The sequence below is a fragment of the Rattus rattus genome, chromosome 15 (assembly GCF_011064425.1).
Source record: "Rattus rattus isolate New Zealand chromosome 15, Rrattus_CSIRO_v1, whole genome shotgun sequence".
In the NCBI taxonomy this organism is placed as follows: Eukaryota; Metazoa; Chordata; class Mammalia; order Rodentia; family Muridae; genus Rattus; species Rattus rattus.
This window is the reverse complement of record NC_046168.1, coordinates 51425075-51446968: the sequence shown is the minus strand read 5'-3', so window position 1 is coordinate 51446968 and position 21894 is coordinate 51425075. Positions and strand designations below refer to the sequence as shown.

The 21894-nt window shown below is 41.7% G+C and overlaps 1 protein-coding gene across 2 annotated transcripts in view; it reads right to left on the bottom strand.

Moving 5' to 3' along the window:
• Positions 1-21894, bottom strand: part of Atp9b (ATPase phospholipid transporting 9B (putative)) — a 188400-nt gene that overhangs the window by 49047 nt on the left and 117459 nt on the right. For both annotated transcript variants that reach the window (XM_032885744.1, XM_032885745.1), the window contains exon 13: positions 9393-9535. In XM_032885744.1, coding sequence (XP_032741635.1) covers positions 9393-9535 — 143 coding nt within the window. The remainder of the gene's footprint in view (positions 1-9392; positions 9536-21894) is intronic.

The window sequence follows — 21894 nt, the reverse complement described above, 5'->3', positions numbered from 1 at the left end:
CCACCTGCAGTGCACGGAGATAAGCTCATCCCAGGACAGCAGGGTTTCTTGTGAAAAGCGGGGCAAGGCAAAGGCATGACCATGACTGGTTTGTAGCAAAACAAATGAGCAAATGAAAACGAAGCTCTCAAATGATGAGTGAGTCACTAAACTTGAGCATCAGCACTGGTCAGTAAAATACTGTTGGGCTGGGCGTGATGGCACACACACAATCCCAACACTCAGGAGGCTGGGCAGGGGTATGAGATCAAGGCTAGCCTCGGTTAAACAGAGCTGTCTCAAAAACTAACAGGACTGGAAAAATAGCTCAGTTGGTAAAGTACATTATTCACAAGCATGAAGTCTGATCTCTAGAATCTGCCATCCCCCGCCCCCCTTTCTTTAAATATTTGGCTAGGCATGGTGGTACACGCCTTTAATCCCAACACTCAGTAGCAGAGGCAGGCAGGTGTCTGTGAGTTTGAAGCCAGCTAGGTCTGCATAGAGAATTTCTAATCAGGTTGACATAGTGATCCACTGTCTCAAAACCAAACCAAACCAAACCAAACCAAACCAAACCAAACCAAACCAAACCAAACCAAACCAAACCAAACCAAACTGGGCATGGTGATGCACGTGCACCTGTAACACCGTGATGAAGAGCTGGAGACAGGCAGATCCTGGGGTTCGGTGGCCAACCAGGCCGGCTTATCTGAAATTCCTGGTGAGTGAGAGACCCTGACTCAAAACACAAAGTAGAAAGCATCTGAAGAACAACACCTATGCTTGTCTCTAACACACACACACACACACAAACACACACACACACACACACACATCTATGCATACACATATACACATCAATCACACACACACACATACACACACATCTATGCATACACATATACACATCAATTACACACACATACACACACACACGCACGCACACACGCACACACACATCTATGCACACACATATACAAATCAATCACACACATATACACAGCTATGCACACACATATACAAATCAAACACACGCACACACACACATACACATATACAAATCAATCACACACACACATATACATACACATATACACATATATATACAAATCAATCACACACACACACTACTCAATGTACAATCAGTCATTTCCCCTGTAAATCAGGCCTTTTCCAAAGATTCTGATTCCTAGCACTTGTGTTAAGTGTCTCAATCAGTCCAAACTCCCGGAATGTTAATGATACAGCTCATATCCAAGTGCTGACTTTAATGAGTGACTGTCCTCAGAAGACAGCAAATGTTTGCTGTAAAGGAAGACTGTAGCTACTGTCATCATGATGGAGAGACCTTATGGCCTTCTGGTTTAGAGGACATTAAAAATTTACTCTAAATCTTACTTTAGATCTGCCTACCCTCTAACACTAACTAGCACACACATCATTTTTTGCTGGTTTTAAAAACGATGAAAACAGCATTCCCCTCCTGATGCTGTCCTATGAAACGCACAACATTCAAATCTGAACAACACGACATTTGGGGTAATGGATGCTATAATTAAATATAGGTCCAAAAGAAATCCTGTTGTTTTACTGGTTATTTCTAGTAATGGTTTTGTTCTACATGAAGACAAAAACTTCCTACCAAAGGAATTAATGTATTGCTTTAATAGGCTGCACCGTGAGTTAAGTTTTAAAATTTATGAGTTCACTGCAGCATTGTTCTTTAAACAATGGCATTGTCAGATGCAACCAGTGAGAAGATTAAAGTTCTCCCGGCAGATTAAGTACAAATTATCCGTCCTCCTGTTTCAGCATCATTTGTTCATTTATCACATAGTGTCTAGTGTTCCTGGTCAGTGTCAATATGCTCTGCATCCTTGCAGCTAACAGATGTCGACTCTTGTCGAATGAATTACTTTATGTTTCACGCGCTGCTGGCCGCAGATGTGTCACTATAGCAACATCATTAATTTCAGATCTTACCGGAAACGTGCACTCCAATCAAACCTAATTATACCACATTGCTTTCTTGTCCACAAGAAGGAAACTATAATGCAATTATTGGGACACTTCATTTTCTGTTCTGCTGTGGCAAATGAGAGAGCCACTGTGATGGACGCTTCTTGTCAAAAAGCTTATTGATGAAGCACAAACCCAATTTACAATCATAGGAAGGACCACCTTACAATTATGTTAGTAATGTAAGGCTCCTTGGGTGCCAGCTCATACTGGACCATCTCAGCAGGAATTAGCCCCTGTAAGATGTCTGAGAAGTGCCTGGCCCCAGTGCTGTGCCTCTGTTCTCCAGAACCAGAGCTGTGCATGCCACCATGCACTGCAGAGGACGTGCGGTATCAGCAGTTCACACTGATCAGCTCCCGGCACACGTGCTGCAGGGAACACACATACTCACTCGCAGGAGAATACAGGCCTTTGCTTTTGTGACTGAAACAGAGAAGATGAGACAGAACTAGAAGTTACACCCTGAACATAATGCTAGTCAATGTCGAGTGTGCACTGTCTCGGCAGGCACGATCAGGGCAAGAGGGGATGGTGGGCCCTGCTAGACTTACACAGACTTCTAGTTGTACTCTCGTACTGTCTTAGAGCTGTCCAACGAGCGGCCTTTGAGCTTGCTTGGCTGACAACTCTCACTCAGCAGAGGTGAGATGTGTCTGAGATCACAATTAGAGGGGTGGCCATCACTGAGTCTCCACTCTCTTCACCTGACTGTGTGGAACGCGCATGCGTTTGTAAGACTGAGGTGGGATGGGTACTGAAGTGCCACTTAGCTGATGAAAACAGTGGCTCTCTGTTATCTATCAGTGTGGCCTTCCTGAGAGGCCATGGCACATCTACACCTCCAAGAACCCTGGAACACTCAGGAAGCAGGGATGCAGAGACCACCGCCGCCACCTCAGCTCCCAGCAAGACAGGTCAAGATCCTGAGAATGGGTGATGTGCTAGACGTCCTGGGAGACAACTTCAGGGAGAAGACTGCAGGTCGAGGTACAGTAGGAACATTACATTTCTAAACAAATGGCCAGACAACTCAAAGACTCAGCCAAAGACGGCATTTTCTTTGGTAGCTCTTACACTGACAGACTTTTTAGAGAAGCAGGGGTGAGCAGGCATGGCAGCTCATCTATAGTCCCGAACTTGGGAGGAGGAGAGGAAGGAGGAGGAGGAGGAGGAGGAGGAGGAGGAGGAGGGGAGGGGAGGAGGAGGAGGAGGAGGAGGAGGAGGAGGAGGAGGAGGAGGAGGAGGGAATCAAAGTCAGCCTACAATACACAGTGAGTTTCAGGTCAGCTTAGGGAGCAGAGGAAGAACCTTTCTCAACAAATAAGCAAAGTGAGAAGCCATGCTAAGCTCCTCAGTACATTCTACACAGTTCTGCTGGGATTCTTAACCTCATGCCAATGTAAAAAATAGGACTGTCATGGACCATTTTCAATGTGAAGACAGTGTGTGAGCTGGGGGCTGCCCTTGGATGAGCCTCGGATGGGAAAAGGGGATAGCAGGAGTCTCAGGCCCCAAACTGTTCACTGAGAGAGGAGGATTTGTGCCCTCAGCCTGTGTGAGCTGGGCCGAGGGGTGGTGGCAGTACATTTGAAGCCACTGTCTATTGCCAGGTCAAATTATATATTCAAAACTGCTGCCCATTCTCTAGTCTTTTAGACTGCTTGTGTCTGAAAAGCCCTGATTTAGCTTAAAAACAACAACAACAACAACAACAAAAACCAAGTGGAAGGAGCTTAGACTCTCAGGAACCTTCCTTCTGACATTTTACCCTGATGACTTGAAATTTCATAATGGAAATGAGGAGCTATAAGTAAGAATCTTATCCTTGATTTTTAAAAAAGGAAACCAGCATTTTAAAGATTGTTGTCACAAAACATTTACACATTGTGGCCAAAGACATACATTGGAAGAACTTGTTTGGGAAGGTGGCTGGCATGGGCCTCTGGACCCATACAGCACAGAGCCTCCCAAAGTCTACCCTATGGAGTATCTGAGACCTGGCCTCCTGAGTTGTAGCCAATCTCTCCAACCTTCCCTCTAGATTCCATGGAGTCTGCCACCACTGGGGGTGTCAAGTGACTTTTAGAAAGCAATCAGGAAGGGAAGTGCTGAGGAAGCAGAAGACCTGCACTCCCCTACCCATCAAGTGAGAAGCTTCCCATGGACCCATGGGGTCCAAGGAAAAGCTGGTGGGAAAGAAGAGCAGTCAGGGACGACCCGCGGCTGGCAGGCTGGAACACTGCAGAAAAACGCGCCCTCTGCCTTGTACTAAGCTCTGGCATACTTTGTCCAAGGGTAAGCCTCTGGAAAGTAAAGGTCAAACGCTATAGAAAGTGTACTCTTTGATCACAAGGAATACAATCTATTAGTTACCTTAACTTTATGTCAGTGAACATCACTCTGTAAAGTTTTCAGGTTTTGTTATTTGTAAGCACAATAGATTTTTCTACACTGGTTTTGCTAAAATGACCTACAATTCTAATATCAGTCTATAAACTTATTAGATTTTCTGTGTATGTACTTCACTGTCCTTCCCACAACCTTTGGTAGTACTAGGGACTAAACCTAGGGCCTTGCCTATGCTAGACAAGCCCCTGCCACTGAGCTATGGCTCCAGCCACGGTTGAATTTTATCTTAAGGCAGAGTCTTACTAAGATGCTCAAGGCTGGCTTTGTTTTCGGGCATTAGCTAGTAACTCAAATATAATACTGACTATGCTATCTTTTCCTTGTTCCTAGTCTTGGGGGAAAGCTTTAACATGTGACTGCTAAGTTAGAATGAAAACAGTTCATCACTCCCTCCCCCGCCCCAGTTTGCTAATGAACTCCACGTGAATAGGCCCTAAACTGAAACTCACCAAACACTTCCCTGGACTGAGGCCTGAGGTTTTCCTCAATGCTGTGATTTCTAGCAATGAGCTTCTAAATTTAAACAAGCCTGAGGTCCTGGAGCACATCTATCTAGAGCGTTACATTATATTTTCATTGATTACAGGGCTTCAAACAGCACAGTTAGGGCATCCCAATGCACTCAAGCTCATAGCTGGGCAACGACTTCTAACACATGCCTTTCACCTGCTATGGCTCACCTATACCTCACTGTGGTTTTCTCCCTAACTTGTGCATAGAGTTTTAAATATTAAACATAACTAGCTTTGGCACTTTATTTAGAATTTTTAGATTGGCATGCCAACACTTTAACTTTTCTGGTTTTGCTCCCTCCTTACCTTGATGTGACTTCAAATTTCAATCAATAAATTATCCCGTTTACTTTTTCTTCTCCAAATGAGTGAGTTTAAATTATACAAAGTATGCCTTGAAAGGATGATAAGAACACCCATAGAACTATTTGGGGCTGGTGTTAGGAGAGCTTTTGGAAATAAGTTTTCATAGATTCAGCATGGGGTAGGTGAGATGGCTCAGCAGGAAGAAGCAATTGCTGCCAAAACCAGGGCCCCGAGTTCAATCCCCAGAAGCCACAGAGCAGAAGGAGAAAATGACTCCTTCAAGTTGTCCATGATCGCTTGCGCCCCATGATGTATGGTGGCATGTACATGCAGTATCTACCCACACAAGATAAATAAATGGGAAAAGTAAAAGTTTTCAGGTGCTAGAACCATTTTTATGGTCTAATTTAATGGCTTATATTTCCTTGAGAATTGTTCTCTTGGTTTCATTTTAAGCTGGTGACAATAATCAATGTTCTCTTATGATTTACTTTAAATACCATGATTGTAGCTTTGCTCAATATGCTTCTCTATTTTTGCCTTTTTTCCAGTTTTATTTTCAAGTTACACTTATTTCATAAAATCTTTTCAAAAGACTGTCCAGTTGTACTATGCTCCCTGTTTTATCTTTACAACTGTAGTTATGTTTTCAGACAGGGTCTTGCTGTGTTGTCCAGGCTGACTTTGAACTCAAGATTCAAGGGACTCTCCTCCTTAGCTGTCCAAGCAGCTGGGACTACAGATGTACCACTCCATTGGCTCTGGAGACCATGCCTGACTTCTGTTCTTATCTTTAGGGTTTCCTTCTATGTCTTTGATTTTCACTGCTCTTAAGATTAATCTTTACTCTCTCCTCTTTGGGGTTTTTCTATGTAGCCCTAGATGTCTGGATATTGATGTGTAGATCAGCATCGCCTATCTCTGCCTCAGAGTGCTGGAACTAAAGGCATACATTACAATGCCCAGTCAGGTCTTTTATTGGGAAAACAAAAACAAACAAACAAAAAAAACAGCTCACCAAGCTCTTTGAACATCCACAAGGCGAAGATAGCAATGATTCTATCTGCTAATTCCTCTGTGCTCCTAGCTTCCACCATTTCTGCTGTTTTACTCTGAATAGGAACACACACTGCCTGGAGTTCACTGAGATTACGTAAGTTCCCCACACATCACATGAAAACATGCGTTCCCTGGATGGCAGACACAGAAGCCAGTCTATCCCATGAGATCAGGGCTATTTGGACCTTCATTTGGCTGACCACTTGGATAATTGCTTGGATGATCAACTACTTAAGGTGATGCTAAACGCTTTCTTCTGTGACAGTAGCTGCTGTAATTTCCCCTGCATTCATCACTGTTCTTGTAGACTGAGGCCTTTAAAGTGTAAATGTATCTAAACTTCAACCTACTCGTCACATGTCTCGCACTCTCAAATCGTGCTTCTTAGAGTCTATCTTGTTTGATACTCAGGTAGAAGCCACTTTTCTTTCGATTCCTAGTTACTTCCATGATAATTTTTGCTTTCGTGTTTTGTCTTTGTTTTAAAGCATGATTGGTTATTTTTCCTTAAGTGTTAAGTGGTTTGTTTGCTTTAACACTCTCAGAACCAACAAACACCATGGACTTTGTTTTTCTTCTGTGTCTCTTAGTCTCTCACCACTGTGATTTAAAATCTCCCCACACACGCACATCTATCCTTCTCACTGCTGGCTGTGGCTCTGGGCAGCAGAACACCCCACACTTACCTAGTTTTAAAAATTAGGCTTTTTTTGAGACAGTGTTTCGCTTTGTAGCCCAGGCTGGCCTTCAACTCACATCTCTTCTGGCTGCCTCATTGGTTCCTGGAGTGCAGCACCAGGTGGCCCTAGATTCTACTTTGACAAAGGTTAGTTTGTGTGTACTCTAACTAGACAGCTTTGCTTCTGTTAAGGGACGCAACATCATCAGCATTTCTTATACTCCCCCAACCCCTTACAGACTCGCAGGCATTTCTTCTGGGAGGGAAAAAGTAGAACAACTACTGAGAAGTACAACACAGACTTTTTGATGATACAGCCAAAATCCATTCATAATGTGGTACACACCATCCCAGCACAAAGCAAGTAGGGACTTCTACTTTATCTTGTGCTTATTAAACTGAGAAACCCTGTCACAGGCATCATATCTATTAATTGAACTAGGTCTTCTTTAAGGGTTTCAGGTTTCAAAATTATATACTTGGATCTTGCAAACTTTGAACTTAATCCTGACTACATTATACTATCTGTGGCATTCTGATTGGTTTTTTCTCCCCCACTGAATGCTGTTGTGACACAGGATACTAGGTTTATACATTAAACTCTGTTAAGGACTAAAATTTCTCCAGAAGATTCTCCCCGGCTCTGTGCTCTTTGGTGCATACTGTTATTCTGATTTGACTCTAGAGACTCTGGAGAAAGCGGCTCACAGCAGTGGGGCACTTTTACCTGGTACAGAAGTGCACTCATGTAGTGCACTCATGTTCAGGGGCTGATTCTGATGGCCGCCTGCCTGCATAGGCATACTGGCTATGCAGTAGCCCCTCTCTCCAGGACTCTGGTCTGGAGAATTCTTCCCTCTGAGTGACTCATCCTAGCAGCCATCTTGAGCTTCAGGATACTTTGTGTTGACTTCCTCCTTCCTCCTGCTCTTTTCGGTTTTAGAATGGTGGATACTTTGCTAGCAGTGCACTGTCTTCTGCAAACGTCCTGTCAGGAAACTCCAGTGCACTCCCTTAGTCTACTCTTGAAGCAGAGACCTCTGATTTATGAAGGAACCACTTACACTTAGGAGCATCCCGTTTCTGATGGTCTTCACCAGGGGCTGTACTGACATCGAAATAAAAATCCCCAAACTGGACCCTCAGTTACACTAAACTTCCAAATTCCCCAAAGGAGCTGACACAGCAGAATACTGAATTCAGTTACATTTATCAGCAATGTCCAGTTGTTTTTTTTTTTTTTCCACACCCACCCACCCAGGTCCTCAAGTTCACAATCACATGTTGGATAACTGCATGTTATGGGAGCTTTATTTTCCAGTGTACTTTCACTTACACCCTTGTAAGTGGGATATCTGTGAGTGAAATATTTGAACCTGTAACTTGCCATTTTGCTGGGTTCATATATTTTAGAGTCATTAGTTGACTGCCTTGGTTCTCACACCTATAAATATGTGTTCTTTACTGATTATATACCTACTTCTATTTCTTACTTTTTTGCAAATTGAGAGCTTTATAACAATGTCGTCATGTTGTAAGTACATCTGTATTCTTTGTAGTTTAACTACTAACATTAATTAAATGTGATGTTATAGTTAACTACTAACATTAATTAAAGGTGATGCTAAATTGTGTTTGGAACATGTTTTATTTAATTATGCTATGCATGTAATTATGCTATGCATATAAGCTGTTATTTCTAGTTCAGTAATGATTAATTTAATAAATTTAAATCATTATTTTTTTATTTAGTACAATATAGATTAAGAATTCTTTAATAAAAAACACAAAATAAGGACAAAATAAAAATGGAGTACAGAGTGAGACAGACAGGTGTGGTGATCTATGTAGGAAGGTGCTGTTGTTAAAAGACTGAATTGCCAATCCTTCCAACAACCCGAGGATCACTCTACAATAAAGAAATACGGGCTGGAGAGATGGCTCAGCGGTTAAGAGCACTGACTGCTCTTCCAGAGGTCATGAGTTCAAATCCCAGCAACCACATGGTGGCTCACAACCATCTGTAAAGAGATCTGAAGCCCTCTTCTGGTGTGTCTGAAGACAGTGACAGTGTACTCGTCATATATAAAATGAATAAATAAAATCTTAAAAAAAAAAAAAAAAAAGAAATACATGTTTTGCTCTTAAGCCATTAGAGAGATATGAAGTAGCAGCAAGAAAAAAATTACATAAAATTCTAAAGATTCTAAATACAGAAAATAAGTGATTTAAAGCTATAGCAAAATTACATTTTGCTGATTGTGAAGATATTGAACATATGAAAGAACGGAGATTCAATCATATAAACAGTTTTCAAAAGTTGAGTGTAGAAATCTATAAATCCAACACATACATATGCTTATGTGCAAACAATATTTGCGATGTGACCTAGTCCGTTGAGAGTTAACAGACGTGAACAGTACCTGTTTTGTCTGTCAGTAAGTACACCAGGCGTCCAAGTTCCTCTGGTATAGTGCTGGTCCGAACTACTGTACCAGGAATATTCTCATCTTTCATAATCATCCATCCATATGCTGCTTTGCCCATGTCCAAGTTCACTCGCAGACTGCCAAGTAAAACATCACAATGGTCAATGTTTCCACACCTAGCTAACAGGTCCACAGCCATGATTTCACCTAATGTACTTGTATGTAACTTTAACTTTTATAGGAATATTAGATTTCAGACTTTAACAGATCCGTGTAGATTTAAGTCAACAATGCTTTTATACTGTAGATGTTTACAGGTGATTGTTGGGTAGACAATTCCTTTACAGTATGAGCTAGAAGAGAAGCAGGCAACTGGTTCTCAGTATCCAATTAACACCCAGAGGACTGTGGGTTTACAGAGGTAAATGTATATGCTTAGGCCATCATGAAAAGATTACTGTGCAGAAATATGTGAAGTGGGACCAGAAGCCTCTGGGGCAGGCGCATGCTCCTTACTGAGTCTTCAGTTATCACATATTTCTATCTGTAAGGCTAAAACATGTATGGAGTCATTCCACCTATCCCAGGTAGAAACTCTCATCACATCATAAAGTACAGGACTACAACAGATGGACTCTGGAGGGCCTTCCAGGCTTTAATTCAAGGGTGGCTATATGAGAAAGTACTCTAAAACGGGCCACTGGAGAAAACAGTCACAGCACACCGATCTGTGTCAGTTTACCCAATTAATCTACAGAAGCTCAGTGGACAAGACTGTGTAAACCAGTAGTTCTCAACTTGCAGGTTGAGAACCCTTTGGGGAGTTGAACAACTCTATCACAAGGGTCACGTATCAGATATTCTGCATATCAGATATTTATGGTATAATTATAACAGTAGCAACAAAGATAGTGCTACGGTGGATTCACCACTCATGAGGAGTGGTGTATTGAGAGTGACAGCATTGGGAAGGTTGAGAACTTCCCATGAAAACCATGGAGAATGACACTGCTATTCACCAACCATTTACTACCTATCAACATGGTCATTCAGGAGGTTCAATCTTTTTTATTAAAATACTTTATTTACATTCTAGATGTTGCCCCCCCCCCGCTTCCTGCCCTCTCATCCCTTTTTTTCTTAGAGGGTACTTACCCTCCCAACCCCCCCCCATCCATTAGCATCCCCCTTCCCTGGGGCACCAAGTTTCTACAGGATTAAGTGCATCTCTCCCACTGAGGCCAGATAAGGCAGTCCTCTGCTACATAACCTTTTAATAAATATAACTTTGAATAAACAATCTTGAGGAATCAGTCAGTGGCAAGTGTCTAAGAAGCATAACTTTATTAATCTGTACATAAAATTCACACCTTAAAAATCATAGGAATTACACTAATTGGCAGGAAGCTGTTACCTTGCAGTCACCTGTGGACATCTCTCCATCCTGTACCTCCCTATCTTTTGTTAAGAGTGAAGCTAACTAATAAATGGCATCAGCCCTTAAGCTGGAGGGATAGAAAATGTCGTTCTAGAAAGGACCAGTGGCCACACAGTGCAGTCTACCAATCAGAACCACCTCACACACATTTTCCCCAAGTCTCTGTGCCACAATGGCTCTACCTCTACTAGAATCTGTGAGAAGTGGGTAAGTCTGCATGTGTTAAGTGTGAGGGATGTCTTTGTCAACAGGTGTGACATCCTGTACCTTCTAGGCATGTCTGGGATGAAGGGGGGATCTGAAGAGGAAATGCAAAACATTCCCTTTGGGCTCTGATTTGATTTGGGCTGAAAAACAGATTCCTTATGAACAAGAGAGGTAATGAAGACCACAGCCCTTGTTGAAACAAACACAGAAGTTGGGAGGGAATAGAGCAGGTGAGGTGAGCACACGCCGTGAGATCTGACTTTCATCTAGGTTTTCCACACCTCCCATCACTTGGCTCATACACTTGCCTATGAGTTGGGTTCTTTCGGATTTTGGCCAAGGTGTTCTGAAAATGTCACCCTGCACTGGGCTCCAGCTTACAGCCCTTACCAGGCTTGGGGTGGAAGAACCAAAGAAGCCGCACCAAACTTATTTTGCATAGTTCTTTTCGAACCAGGAGCAACTTATGTTGTTAGAGAATTACAAGAACGTATTAGTTCATAGAATACTGCCTTATAAATAAAACCTCTGGGGCCATTCTAGGTTGAATACCAAGGGACGCAGAGAACACACGTCAGTGGTTGCTAGTGGCAGAGAGAGAACAGAAAGGAGGGAGGAGAGGAGAGGAGCAGGAGCCCAGCACTGAAAATGAGTCAACCAGGAACCACGGGTCCGCCTGGGCCATGATTCACGCTGTGAATTTGGTCAAATGCTAAAGGATAATTTGCTTTACTTGCTAAGTCTGTAAGACATCCAAACTCTATGGCAGCAAAGTAAGAATTGCACTGAATTTACTTCTTAGTAATGCCCTGCCTTTTTAGTTTCTAAACAGACCTTTATCCAGGAACATGCCAACTCTGACATGCTCTGTAATCCATGAAGCACATGATTAGAGAGTAGCGGATACCAGATGTACGGCAAGTCCAGTCTACTGCTGAGTAACCACCCGTGACACTCCTTCCCACAGACCTGTTCCAGGTGGAAAGCCGTTGACTTCAGACAGTTCACCGAGCCAGGACACAGTTATGACATTTACTACCATGCACTATGAAAAACTGACTGTCTGAGTAAGTAGTCTTTCAGGGATACATAAGAAAATGGCTACTTTTGCAATACCTATAAATATGAGATGTATTTCAAGATGTAAGACTGCCTTCATGATAGTTTATTTTTGTCCAAACAGTCTAATCTCACAGCTACAAATACTTGAAGAAGAAACTCAGAGTCTGAATAAATTTCAAGTGCTTTTTCCCAAAAATACACAATGCAATCCATTTAGGCCCCAGGATGCTTGCTATATTTAAGCTCTAATTTGTTACAATTAAACCTTAGCACTTATCACTGCCAGGTGAGCCCAGGCCCTGGCCCGCCTGAGAAATACGCACAATTCTCACTGGGGAACGAATCTACCTGAAATAATTCACATGCCAATTCTAATCTGAGAAAAAAAAAAACAAAAACCAAAAAACCCAGAAGCTACTTTCATCAGAACTTTTACCAAACATAATCAAAACCGTTAGACCCTTAGATGTTTGAAGGACACAGGGGTTTGACCTGAAATCTCCCTGCACCTCTTATTCTGATGTTACACTGTGGGCAGGAGCGGACAGCATCAAAGGCTTTAGCTGGGGAACTGCTATGCACCTTACTGTAGCTAAGGCTGTCATCTCTAGGACTAGTTGAACCCCCTGAGCTTTGTATCAGCACTGCTGTCTGAGCAACCTCTAACCTTAGATGTATCAAAATACCTGTGTCAACAGATCAACATGGCAGCTTCCTCACTTCCTGCTCAAAGCGCTCTACTACTGTGCTATATCCACTGTCCCTGACCACCTCTCTGGTTTTAGTCAAGGTCCATAAATGGCCTGGTTAGCTTTCAATTTACTTTGTAGTTGAGGTGGGCCTTCCCCGAACTACTGTTGCTAAAATGTTAGAAGTACAGTCTTGTGCCAACAAGCCCAGGTAAGGCCTAGTCCAGGTCTAGAACTCAAAATCCAGCTTCACCTTTTCCAGCAATCGGTGTACCACCAAATGCCAACACCGATGAGCCTTTCTGCTTACAGATGTATATGCTAGTTAGCATAAACTCATGCCAACCCATCTTTCTACATTCTCTGGTGAAGGAAGTTTAACAAGCTTAATGTTAGGTGTAACTTGTAGTTGTTCCTAATTTTAGCATATGATAGTTCTGTAATCTCTTACTAAAGGCTGACTTGATCTTCATTCCAGTGGTCAACCAAGGTTTCAACAGAAGGTAGACCTTAGGCCAAGCAAGATGGATTAAATCAAAGTGCATGCGCTGCAAGCCTGAAAGCTGAGGTAGATCCCCAGAACACGGTGGGGGGGGGGGGGACCAGTTCCCGCAAGTTGTTCTATGACTTCCATACACAGGTCATGGCATGCATGACCCAACAAACACATTTTTAAAACATTTTAGAAGTACCACAATCAAATCAAAGGTCCAATAAGGTACTAAATATATTTGCAAATATGAGAGAGATACCAATTATTAAAAAATTAAATTCAACAGAGCAATGGAAATAGAAAAAGTTCAGTGTGTAGGGCACAAAGAAGGAGAGCAAGTGCTTTATGTGCTACCTTCGGTCTAGTCATCCTTCTCGCTCACCGGGACTGTATCCCAACATCCCCAGTGGATCCCTGAAGCCAAGACTGGACGCAGGCCTAGGTATGCAATGTTTATTATAATCTGTAATATTTAGTGAAATTAATTTATAAACTAGCCATAGTAAAATAAATAGTATAAATATATTATATATTGTATAAAATATTATATAATATATAATATAATATAAATTATAATATAATAGTATAATATAAAATAGTAATATACTATTTTATATTGTTAAAATTATATTTTACAATATAATTGTTACAGTTATATATTACTATATACTACATATTACATATAAATAATTATATGCTATATAATATAAAATATATAACAATTATATAATAATATAAAAGTGACAGATGTGGTCCTTCTCAAAATATTGTATTGAGTATTTAATATTTTTAGACTACAGTTGATCACGGTAAGTAGATTAGTAGAGAGTGAAGCTATGTGCAAGCGATGGGGCTGACGACCAGCTTCACTGCGGGAAGAAAGAAAACAAAAGGGAGGCAGGTTGAGCTCTGCTCTGCATGTAACAGTAGGTGTGCACCCAACAGTACACACTCTTAGCTCCTTGACTACAGCACCTAAGACTTCAGCCTCTGATGTTAGGAGCTTTCACAAAGCAGGCTGACTCTGTTTTGTTTCTTCTTTTTGTAACATCTTCAAAGCAGAGGACTGACTGGCAAATCAACTACGCAGACTTGAGAGGAGCTTTGCGAGTTTTATAAACAGTTAAATTTTGTACATCACGATCCAATAGATGTGTAAGGCCAAGATATTGCCCACCCCTGGAAGTACCTGTAGTCGTCAGACCCTCTCTGTGCCACCCCTCCAAACTCAGAAACCCCTGAGATCATTTCAATTTCGAGATGATACGAACTATTCACATGCCGTATATATAGCTTTCTGTTTTACATAGTTTGAGCTTTTAAACTCAACATGGCACCTGCTATGTGTTAAATGGCTTCTGTCTTTGTCTTTTTCTATAATCCAAAGCTTGGATGAGGAAGAGGGCAGTGGCAGGAGGTGAGGTGGGGTGGGGGTGGGAGAACTAGTAGTTTGAGGCCATTCTTGGTTATATAGTTAACGTCATGGCAAGCTTGGGTTACAAAAATCATGAGATCCCGTCTAAAAAAGCAAAAAATAAACCCCAACCCATTGTTTGATAATAATAAAAATACTATAAATAAAAATTTTAGAGATGCAACCAACATAATATTAACAGAGAAATGAATTACTTAAATACATGTATTCAAAAGGGGAGGAGAAGCTCCAAATTAACCAGTTAAACATCCATATCATTTAGAAAAATACTAAATCAAAGTAGAAATAAAGTAATAGTATGAAACAGAAAATAGCATACAGTAGGAAAACTCAGAAGTATGCATTTACAAAAACCTACCAGTTTTAAGTTGGTTATTGGGAAACTGATTTATGTATATTTAACAAGGTAAAATGAGAATATTTTTCTCAGTTAAAAAAAATGTCAAGCTATAGAGTAAGATGTCAGCAAAACAGGAATAAAAACATAACAAACTGCCCAGAAAGACCACAACAAAGGACTTTTAAAAGTTCACAAAAGAGAAACTCTATATCACTGGTTCTCGACTTGTGGGTCATGACCCCTTGTGGGAGGGGTGGTCGATGCCCCTTTCACAGGGATAGCCTAAGACCATGGGAGATTACCATGCATAACCATAGCAAAATCAGTTATGAAGCGGCAACTAAAATGATCTATGGTTGGGAGTCAGCACAACATGAGGAACTGCTAAAGGTCTACAGCATCGGGAGGCCGAGAGCCACCGGCCTCTGTTGATGACGGGCTGCTGACTCGGAATCACCACTCAGACACACACTGGCAGTGTCAGCAAGCACAGCACAGCCACAGACAAGCACAGCACAGCACAGCCACAGACAAGCATAGCACAGCACAGCCACAGACAAGCACAGCACACACAGCACAGCACAGCCACAGACAAGTACAGCACAGCACAGCCACAGACAAGCGCCGAGCCAGGCACTCCCGTTCCTAGACTTTGCTACCAGCTCCAGCTACACACGTATTTACTGATCAGTGTGTACAACGACATTACAACACCCCAACGTGTGTCACACATGTACTTACTGATCAGTGTGTACAATGACATTACAACACCCCAACGTGTGTCCCATGTTCAGTGGTGCAGTGATAAATAAGGATGGCAAGGTATAAGGAATGGATGACTCTATAAAGCCATGTTAAACATAAGATGCAACACTGTAATGTAAAAGGATACGCTTCAATGATTTCAACTATATAAAGCAATAAAACCTTCACACGTTTTCATAAGCAAACATACATGCAATGTTCTTGAGGAAAAACATTCAGCCATGTAGCATGTGCTATATAGCATTCTACTGTACCCCATAAACATACAGGATTACTATAAACTAAAAAGAAAACTGAAATACTCCATTTACAGTAGAAGCCAGTGTTAATGCTCAGCAGGTTGCTGGAACACACTGACGGTATATAACAATGATGGTATTACAATCATTTCATGAGCAAGTACTTTAAACGACCGTAAGAACTGCAATAGCATATGCTGATACACACGAGGACACGTCACCCCCAGATGTGAGTGGCTGCATCTGAGTGCAGTACTCTATCAGAGCTGCTCAGAGTGTCTAAGGGTCAGCTGTATGCTGCAGTGTGAGAGAGAACTCACCCACTCAGTGTCTAAGGGTCAGTCACCTGCTCCAATGTAAGAACTCCTCCCTTCTCAGGTAGAAGAGTGGTTGGATAAGAAAACAATCAAACAACTGTAAAATGGTCCAGAACTAGCGATACTCGCAGACACTGTTAAGACGTCTCCTTTGGAAGGAAGAGTCCATTGCTAACCCTGGGGCGGCGCTGCACCGCTATCCCCTGGCAGGCATTTGATGGGGCCCTTCTGGGTGCAGATGCTGCCAGCTCATCTTCAGTCCCCAGGTCCTAGGAATTGCTCTGACGGTGACACAGGCAAAAGGAAAGAGAAACTATGTCTCCACAACACACAGACAGCCCTTGCAGCTCAGTGCTCCAGGAAAGACACTGCCTGACAAAGGTTCTTAAGAGTGCCTCAGAAGGGATATAATTATCTCTTTGTCTAACAGCATTTTTGCCTCTCTTGCTTATGTATGCCTATGCAGAAGCAAGTCTCTCTGACCCAGCACCGAGACCTTGGTTTTTGGGTTATCAATTAAAACACAGGCATTCTAAAGCATCTCAAGAAATCAGAGGAGGGACAGCAAACATGTGACCCTGGATCTGCTGATGTGCTAACAATTCCACTGGTATCTTCCAGTTAGGAGACACACACAGGACTAAAAGGACCTATGTTCATTTTAGAATTACAATAAAAGCTACATCATGCAATATTTCTCTCTGGATGACAAAAATATTGTAATTAAATTGTGATCCCAAAAAACCTCACAAAACAAACAAAAAAGACAACATAAATTTTATCAAGTACCTTAAAAATTATATTTAAAAGGTATAAAAATTATGCCTTAAAATTTATTTCATTATACTGAATAATTTTAATAAAATACTTTTGTAAATTTGAAAAGATTTCTGATTCTTAGAACACTAAAGGAAAAATTACTTCCTAGATTTGCATATTTTGCAAAATAACATATATTTAAAAGTCCAAAAGCACATTTAAACCCTAAAATGAATTGGTGTCCTTATTTTATGAAAACTTGGCAACAGGAAAACAAATTTGTTTTCTTTAAAGATAATTCTTAATTCTCTAAATAAGCCTCTCAGGTCCAGGTGTGCAAACACCAGTAGCGTGTTGTGTTAAAGTGAGCATGCTCATGGTAAGCTAAAGCAGAGGAAGGCCGCGAAACTGTCTAGTCAGGCTCGCACACCTAGATGAACATGCTTAAATACTCTCTGAAAAGCCAGAGCCTAAGACACTGTAGGCGGTCTGGTATTACCGCCATTTTTTAGCAAGTATTTTAAACGGCCATAGAGATAAAAATAGGGGTGTATGCAGATACATGTGTTTATGTATGTGCAAACACATGTTCACAAAGATAAGCATAAAGGCACATTGATATTTATATGTTTATCTAAACATATGAAAAGGTAAGAGTGTGTGTATGTGTGCACGCAAGTGTGTATGTGCTTGTAGGGGGAAAGGGTCAACACTTAATGTCCCCCTTTATTACTTTCTATTTTATTTTCGGAAGTAAAATTTCCGAAAATTTTATTTACATTTCTCATTGAACTTCAAGCACATGAGTTTGGAAAGGCTGAGTGACCAGCAAGCGTGAGGAGTCTCCTTACTCTACTGTCCATCACTGGGTTTATAGATGTGTAGTGCCATGCCTAAGTCACTTCCTTAAACCACTAGGCCGTTTTCCCAGTTCTAAACACATGAAAGGTTTTATATAGTTATATATTGATAATTATATTTATTTTCTTATTAGATATTTTCCATTTTCCAACTATTCAAATATAAAAACAACAGAAACCATTTTTAGTTCCAACAGTCCTAAGGCATAATTTTGTTATGATAACTTTATTAAATAAATAAAAGAAAAGAGGGGCGAGTACTTTTATGGTTTTTTTTCCCCAAAAGACCGAAACAAGACAGATAGTCTATAAATTTGAGTCCAGATCTCACAGAAGTGCCTCAGATCTAAGGAAAGGGCTCCTTTAGCCTTCTTCCCACTAGTGAACAGAAGCAGTTGTCAATGTATCACCGGGCTTTTAAAAAATCAACTCAAAGGAAGAACACAAGAAAGAGAATCTTGTCATCTGCCAGAAGATGGGAACTGCTACTCCTTCAGCAGGTGAAAGCAGGTTCCGTGCACAGGCAAACATGGAGAACGGGTGGTGGGTGGTCAGAGCAGGCAGGCAGTATCTTTTCTCCCTCTCTGTCTGCTTTGGTGCCTGTCATCACCCTCGCCACAGATGGAGAGTGTCAACAAGTGTCCTGGAATGCTTTCTGATAAAAACCACGGCCAAAAGCAGCTTGACTTTTGTGTATTTGGCTTACGTGTCCACATCACAATCCACCAATGAGGGAAGTCGGGGCAGGACCTCGAGCAGGAACCTGGAGGTAGAGACTGTAACCTCGTCCATGGAGAAACCCTGCTCACCGGCTCGCTTAGCTTGTTTAATCACTCGGCCCAGGGTCACCTGCTCAGGGTGGCCCCACCCATAACTGTTGGAACCCTTACACATTAATTAATCAAGAAAATGCCCCATAGACTTGCCTATAGGCCAATCTGATGAGGACATTTTCTCAACTAGAGTCCACCTTTCCCAGGTGACCCTAATCTTGTGTCAGCTCACATTAAACTGACCAGAAGTTGGCTACATAATGGGGAAAGGATATTAAGGTGGCAGGATACTGACTTGTTTGTGCATTCCGAGTGTCCAAATGAGCCTGATGCATTGAGTGTGGCCTACATCACCACCTAGAGTTGCTTTTCAATTGTTTTAATTATAAACAGAAAAGGATATAAGTAATAAAAAAAATCCAAGTCTTATTTCAAATACCATCCCTAAGGGTATCTGTAAATGGCATCAGCACTGCTCAGAGCCCATCCTTCTGTCTGCCCTGGATAAGCAGATGCCTCACTATTAGAACCTTGCACTACCAGGCCAGTGTGCAGGTCAGGCCATAGAGGTTGCATGCAAGTCTTGAGTATGAGGAAGGACGACAGAGAGATATGAAGAACAGAAGCCCTAAATACAAGTAAATACCACTGTGTGTATGTTGCAGGGAGGCATTTAATGATGAAATAGGGGGTGCTAGAGTCCAAATATTTTCAGGTCCTTGAGTCATTTTAAAGAAATGTTTTGTTTTGTTTTGTTTAATATGTACACTTGTACGGGAATAATAGGATATAATACAAAGAAATACAAGGATAGAAAGGGCTTTAAAACATTCAAAGGGCACAAAAATATAGAAGTAGAACAAAGAAAGTAAAAATAAATGCAGACAAGTCATTAACTGTAATGAATGAGGAGATCATAAAGGACTGAAAACCAACACTCTCCGCCACACACTAGTTCTAAAACCCTCTCATTCACACGAAATAGCAATTCTAAGCCTGTAAGCATTTAATAACATAGCTTTAAAACACACAAATACACCATGGGAAATGAATAAAACCATAATTACGATGAGAGATAGTTTGCTTATAAAGTTAGGGAGAGTTCCTTTAAAAGGAAGCATATAGATGATTTTAAAAACCCACAAGATCCATCTAGTAACATTTGTACAAAAACTCACTCCATAGAATAAAAAAATTTCTAAGCACACATGAAAGGTTTATGATTGACTACACCATGCAGAAATAAAAGTGCAATGAGGATCTGGAGGTAAGTTCCAGAAGCAGCCCTAAAATAGTTTGCCATTAAACGCAGATTAAAAACGAATGTATAACCTAATATAACCCGAGAGATTATATTTCACAGTGTCTACCAACAAGTCTGGAAGTCGGTATCATTGTTCCCACAGGAAAGAGCCTGCAATTTTCCGCCCAGGCACTAAGAAGTTTCAGCCTCTGCCTGGGAGGTGTGCTGCCTGGTTCAGGAAGAGCTAGTATGTGGGACTGGCCTAGCTAGAGTCCCTAAGCAGGGGACACATTCTTCTTTTTACAATAAACAAGTGAGTCTCCTCCTGGGCTGATGTCCAGTGGGAGTGGGTAATGTACAGGAAGATCTGTGTATACACAGGAGTGCAGGGAAACAGTGGGGAGAAGGACACGAGGCAGAAGGCCATGGATGATGCTAAGACACAGGAGGCTGGGATCACAGCGAGCCATGCATCTGCAGGCTGAAAGCGTACCAACAAATAGCTCCCCAAAGAATCTGCAAATCTGGGTAAACTCCGTCTTAACTGTTCAACAAAACAGACATGTGACTTCACAGTTATATACTCTTTGGAGACACATACGTCTGTCCTTGAGCTCACTTATGGTATTCAATACAAGCATACCTGGAATCTATGATGGTTTGTACATATGTAACTTTCCAAAGCAGTATGCCAGGAGCCCTTCCTGTCCACTGTGTCACCTGTCTCTGGCACTGGATACCAAACTGATTCTTCAGTCTGTATCCCTTACAGATTTTGGTGGTCAAGAGTGGTGGCCAACAAAGAAGACAGAGCCACACAGAATGGCAGCCACTGACAGACAACAAGTGCGTTGGGATGGCTGGGTGCGACCTTCCTCACACCTGGGGGTGTACTTGGGTGATGTCTGACTAAGAACTAATGTGGGTACCAGCAGACACCACAGCGAGGTGTGAAGAGCTTAGTGTGCAGTCTTGCATCATACGTGAGGATGGGAGAGAGAAAGCGAGCCCAGCCTGTCTGAGACAAGGCTTCCCAAGGATAAGGTGGTGGAGTTAGCTGGCTTTGAGGCTGTGTCAAAAGGTGAGGAATATCCACATGAGAGGTGCGGTGGGAAAAGCAATGGCAGCTACACACAAGAGCCTTGTTGCCTGGATCTCTGTCCCCTTAACTGACATTACAAATGAGTCTAGGTTCAGGCTTCATTCATGAGTCACAAGGTTTACTCATAGGAAAAATCTCAGTCTTTTATCTATGTAAGCATAATACACGCAGACACTTAAGGATATTTCTCTGAAGATATCATTTTGAGGTTGTTTGAGTCTTTAAATAGGGACTGGATAGTAACTGCTTTATACGCCGATCTCTAGCTGCACTGCTTATCATTTTGAAAACTAGTTCCTTCTGAAGAAGCCTTGGTCAGCATCTCATCTAATATGAGCCATCGATCAGATCCTCCTTAAACAGTGGGGACCTTCCTTTTTGTTTGTTTCCTGAGATAGGCCCTTTCTATGTCCCAGGCCTTGGCATCCTGGCCGTGGCTAAGGATTATAAGTGAACACTACTAGGCTTGGCTTTTAAAAATAGGTAATTTCAAATGTCAACAATGCACACAGGCCCTAGAGCACTGGAAATAAGACATCAACCAGCAATTTGCAAAATTTTTTCATAGGTTCATATTTATGTTTGAACTCGAAGCATTTTCCAACTGCTCAGACAACGCTGTTAAAACCAGGAACAGTGGCACTTTTCTCTAAGTTACCCTAGCAAAGCAAATCATGTTCTAAATTCCACTTACAGATAACTTGCTCTATTCATCTGGGTTCCCAAGCCCTTCCTCTACAGTTATGACTGGGTAACCTCTTTCACAGTATGGTA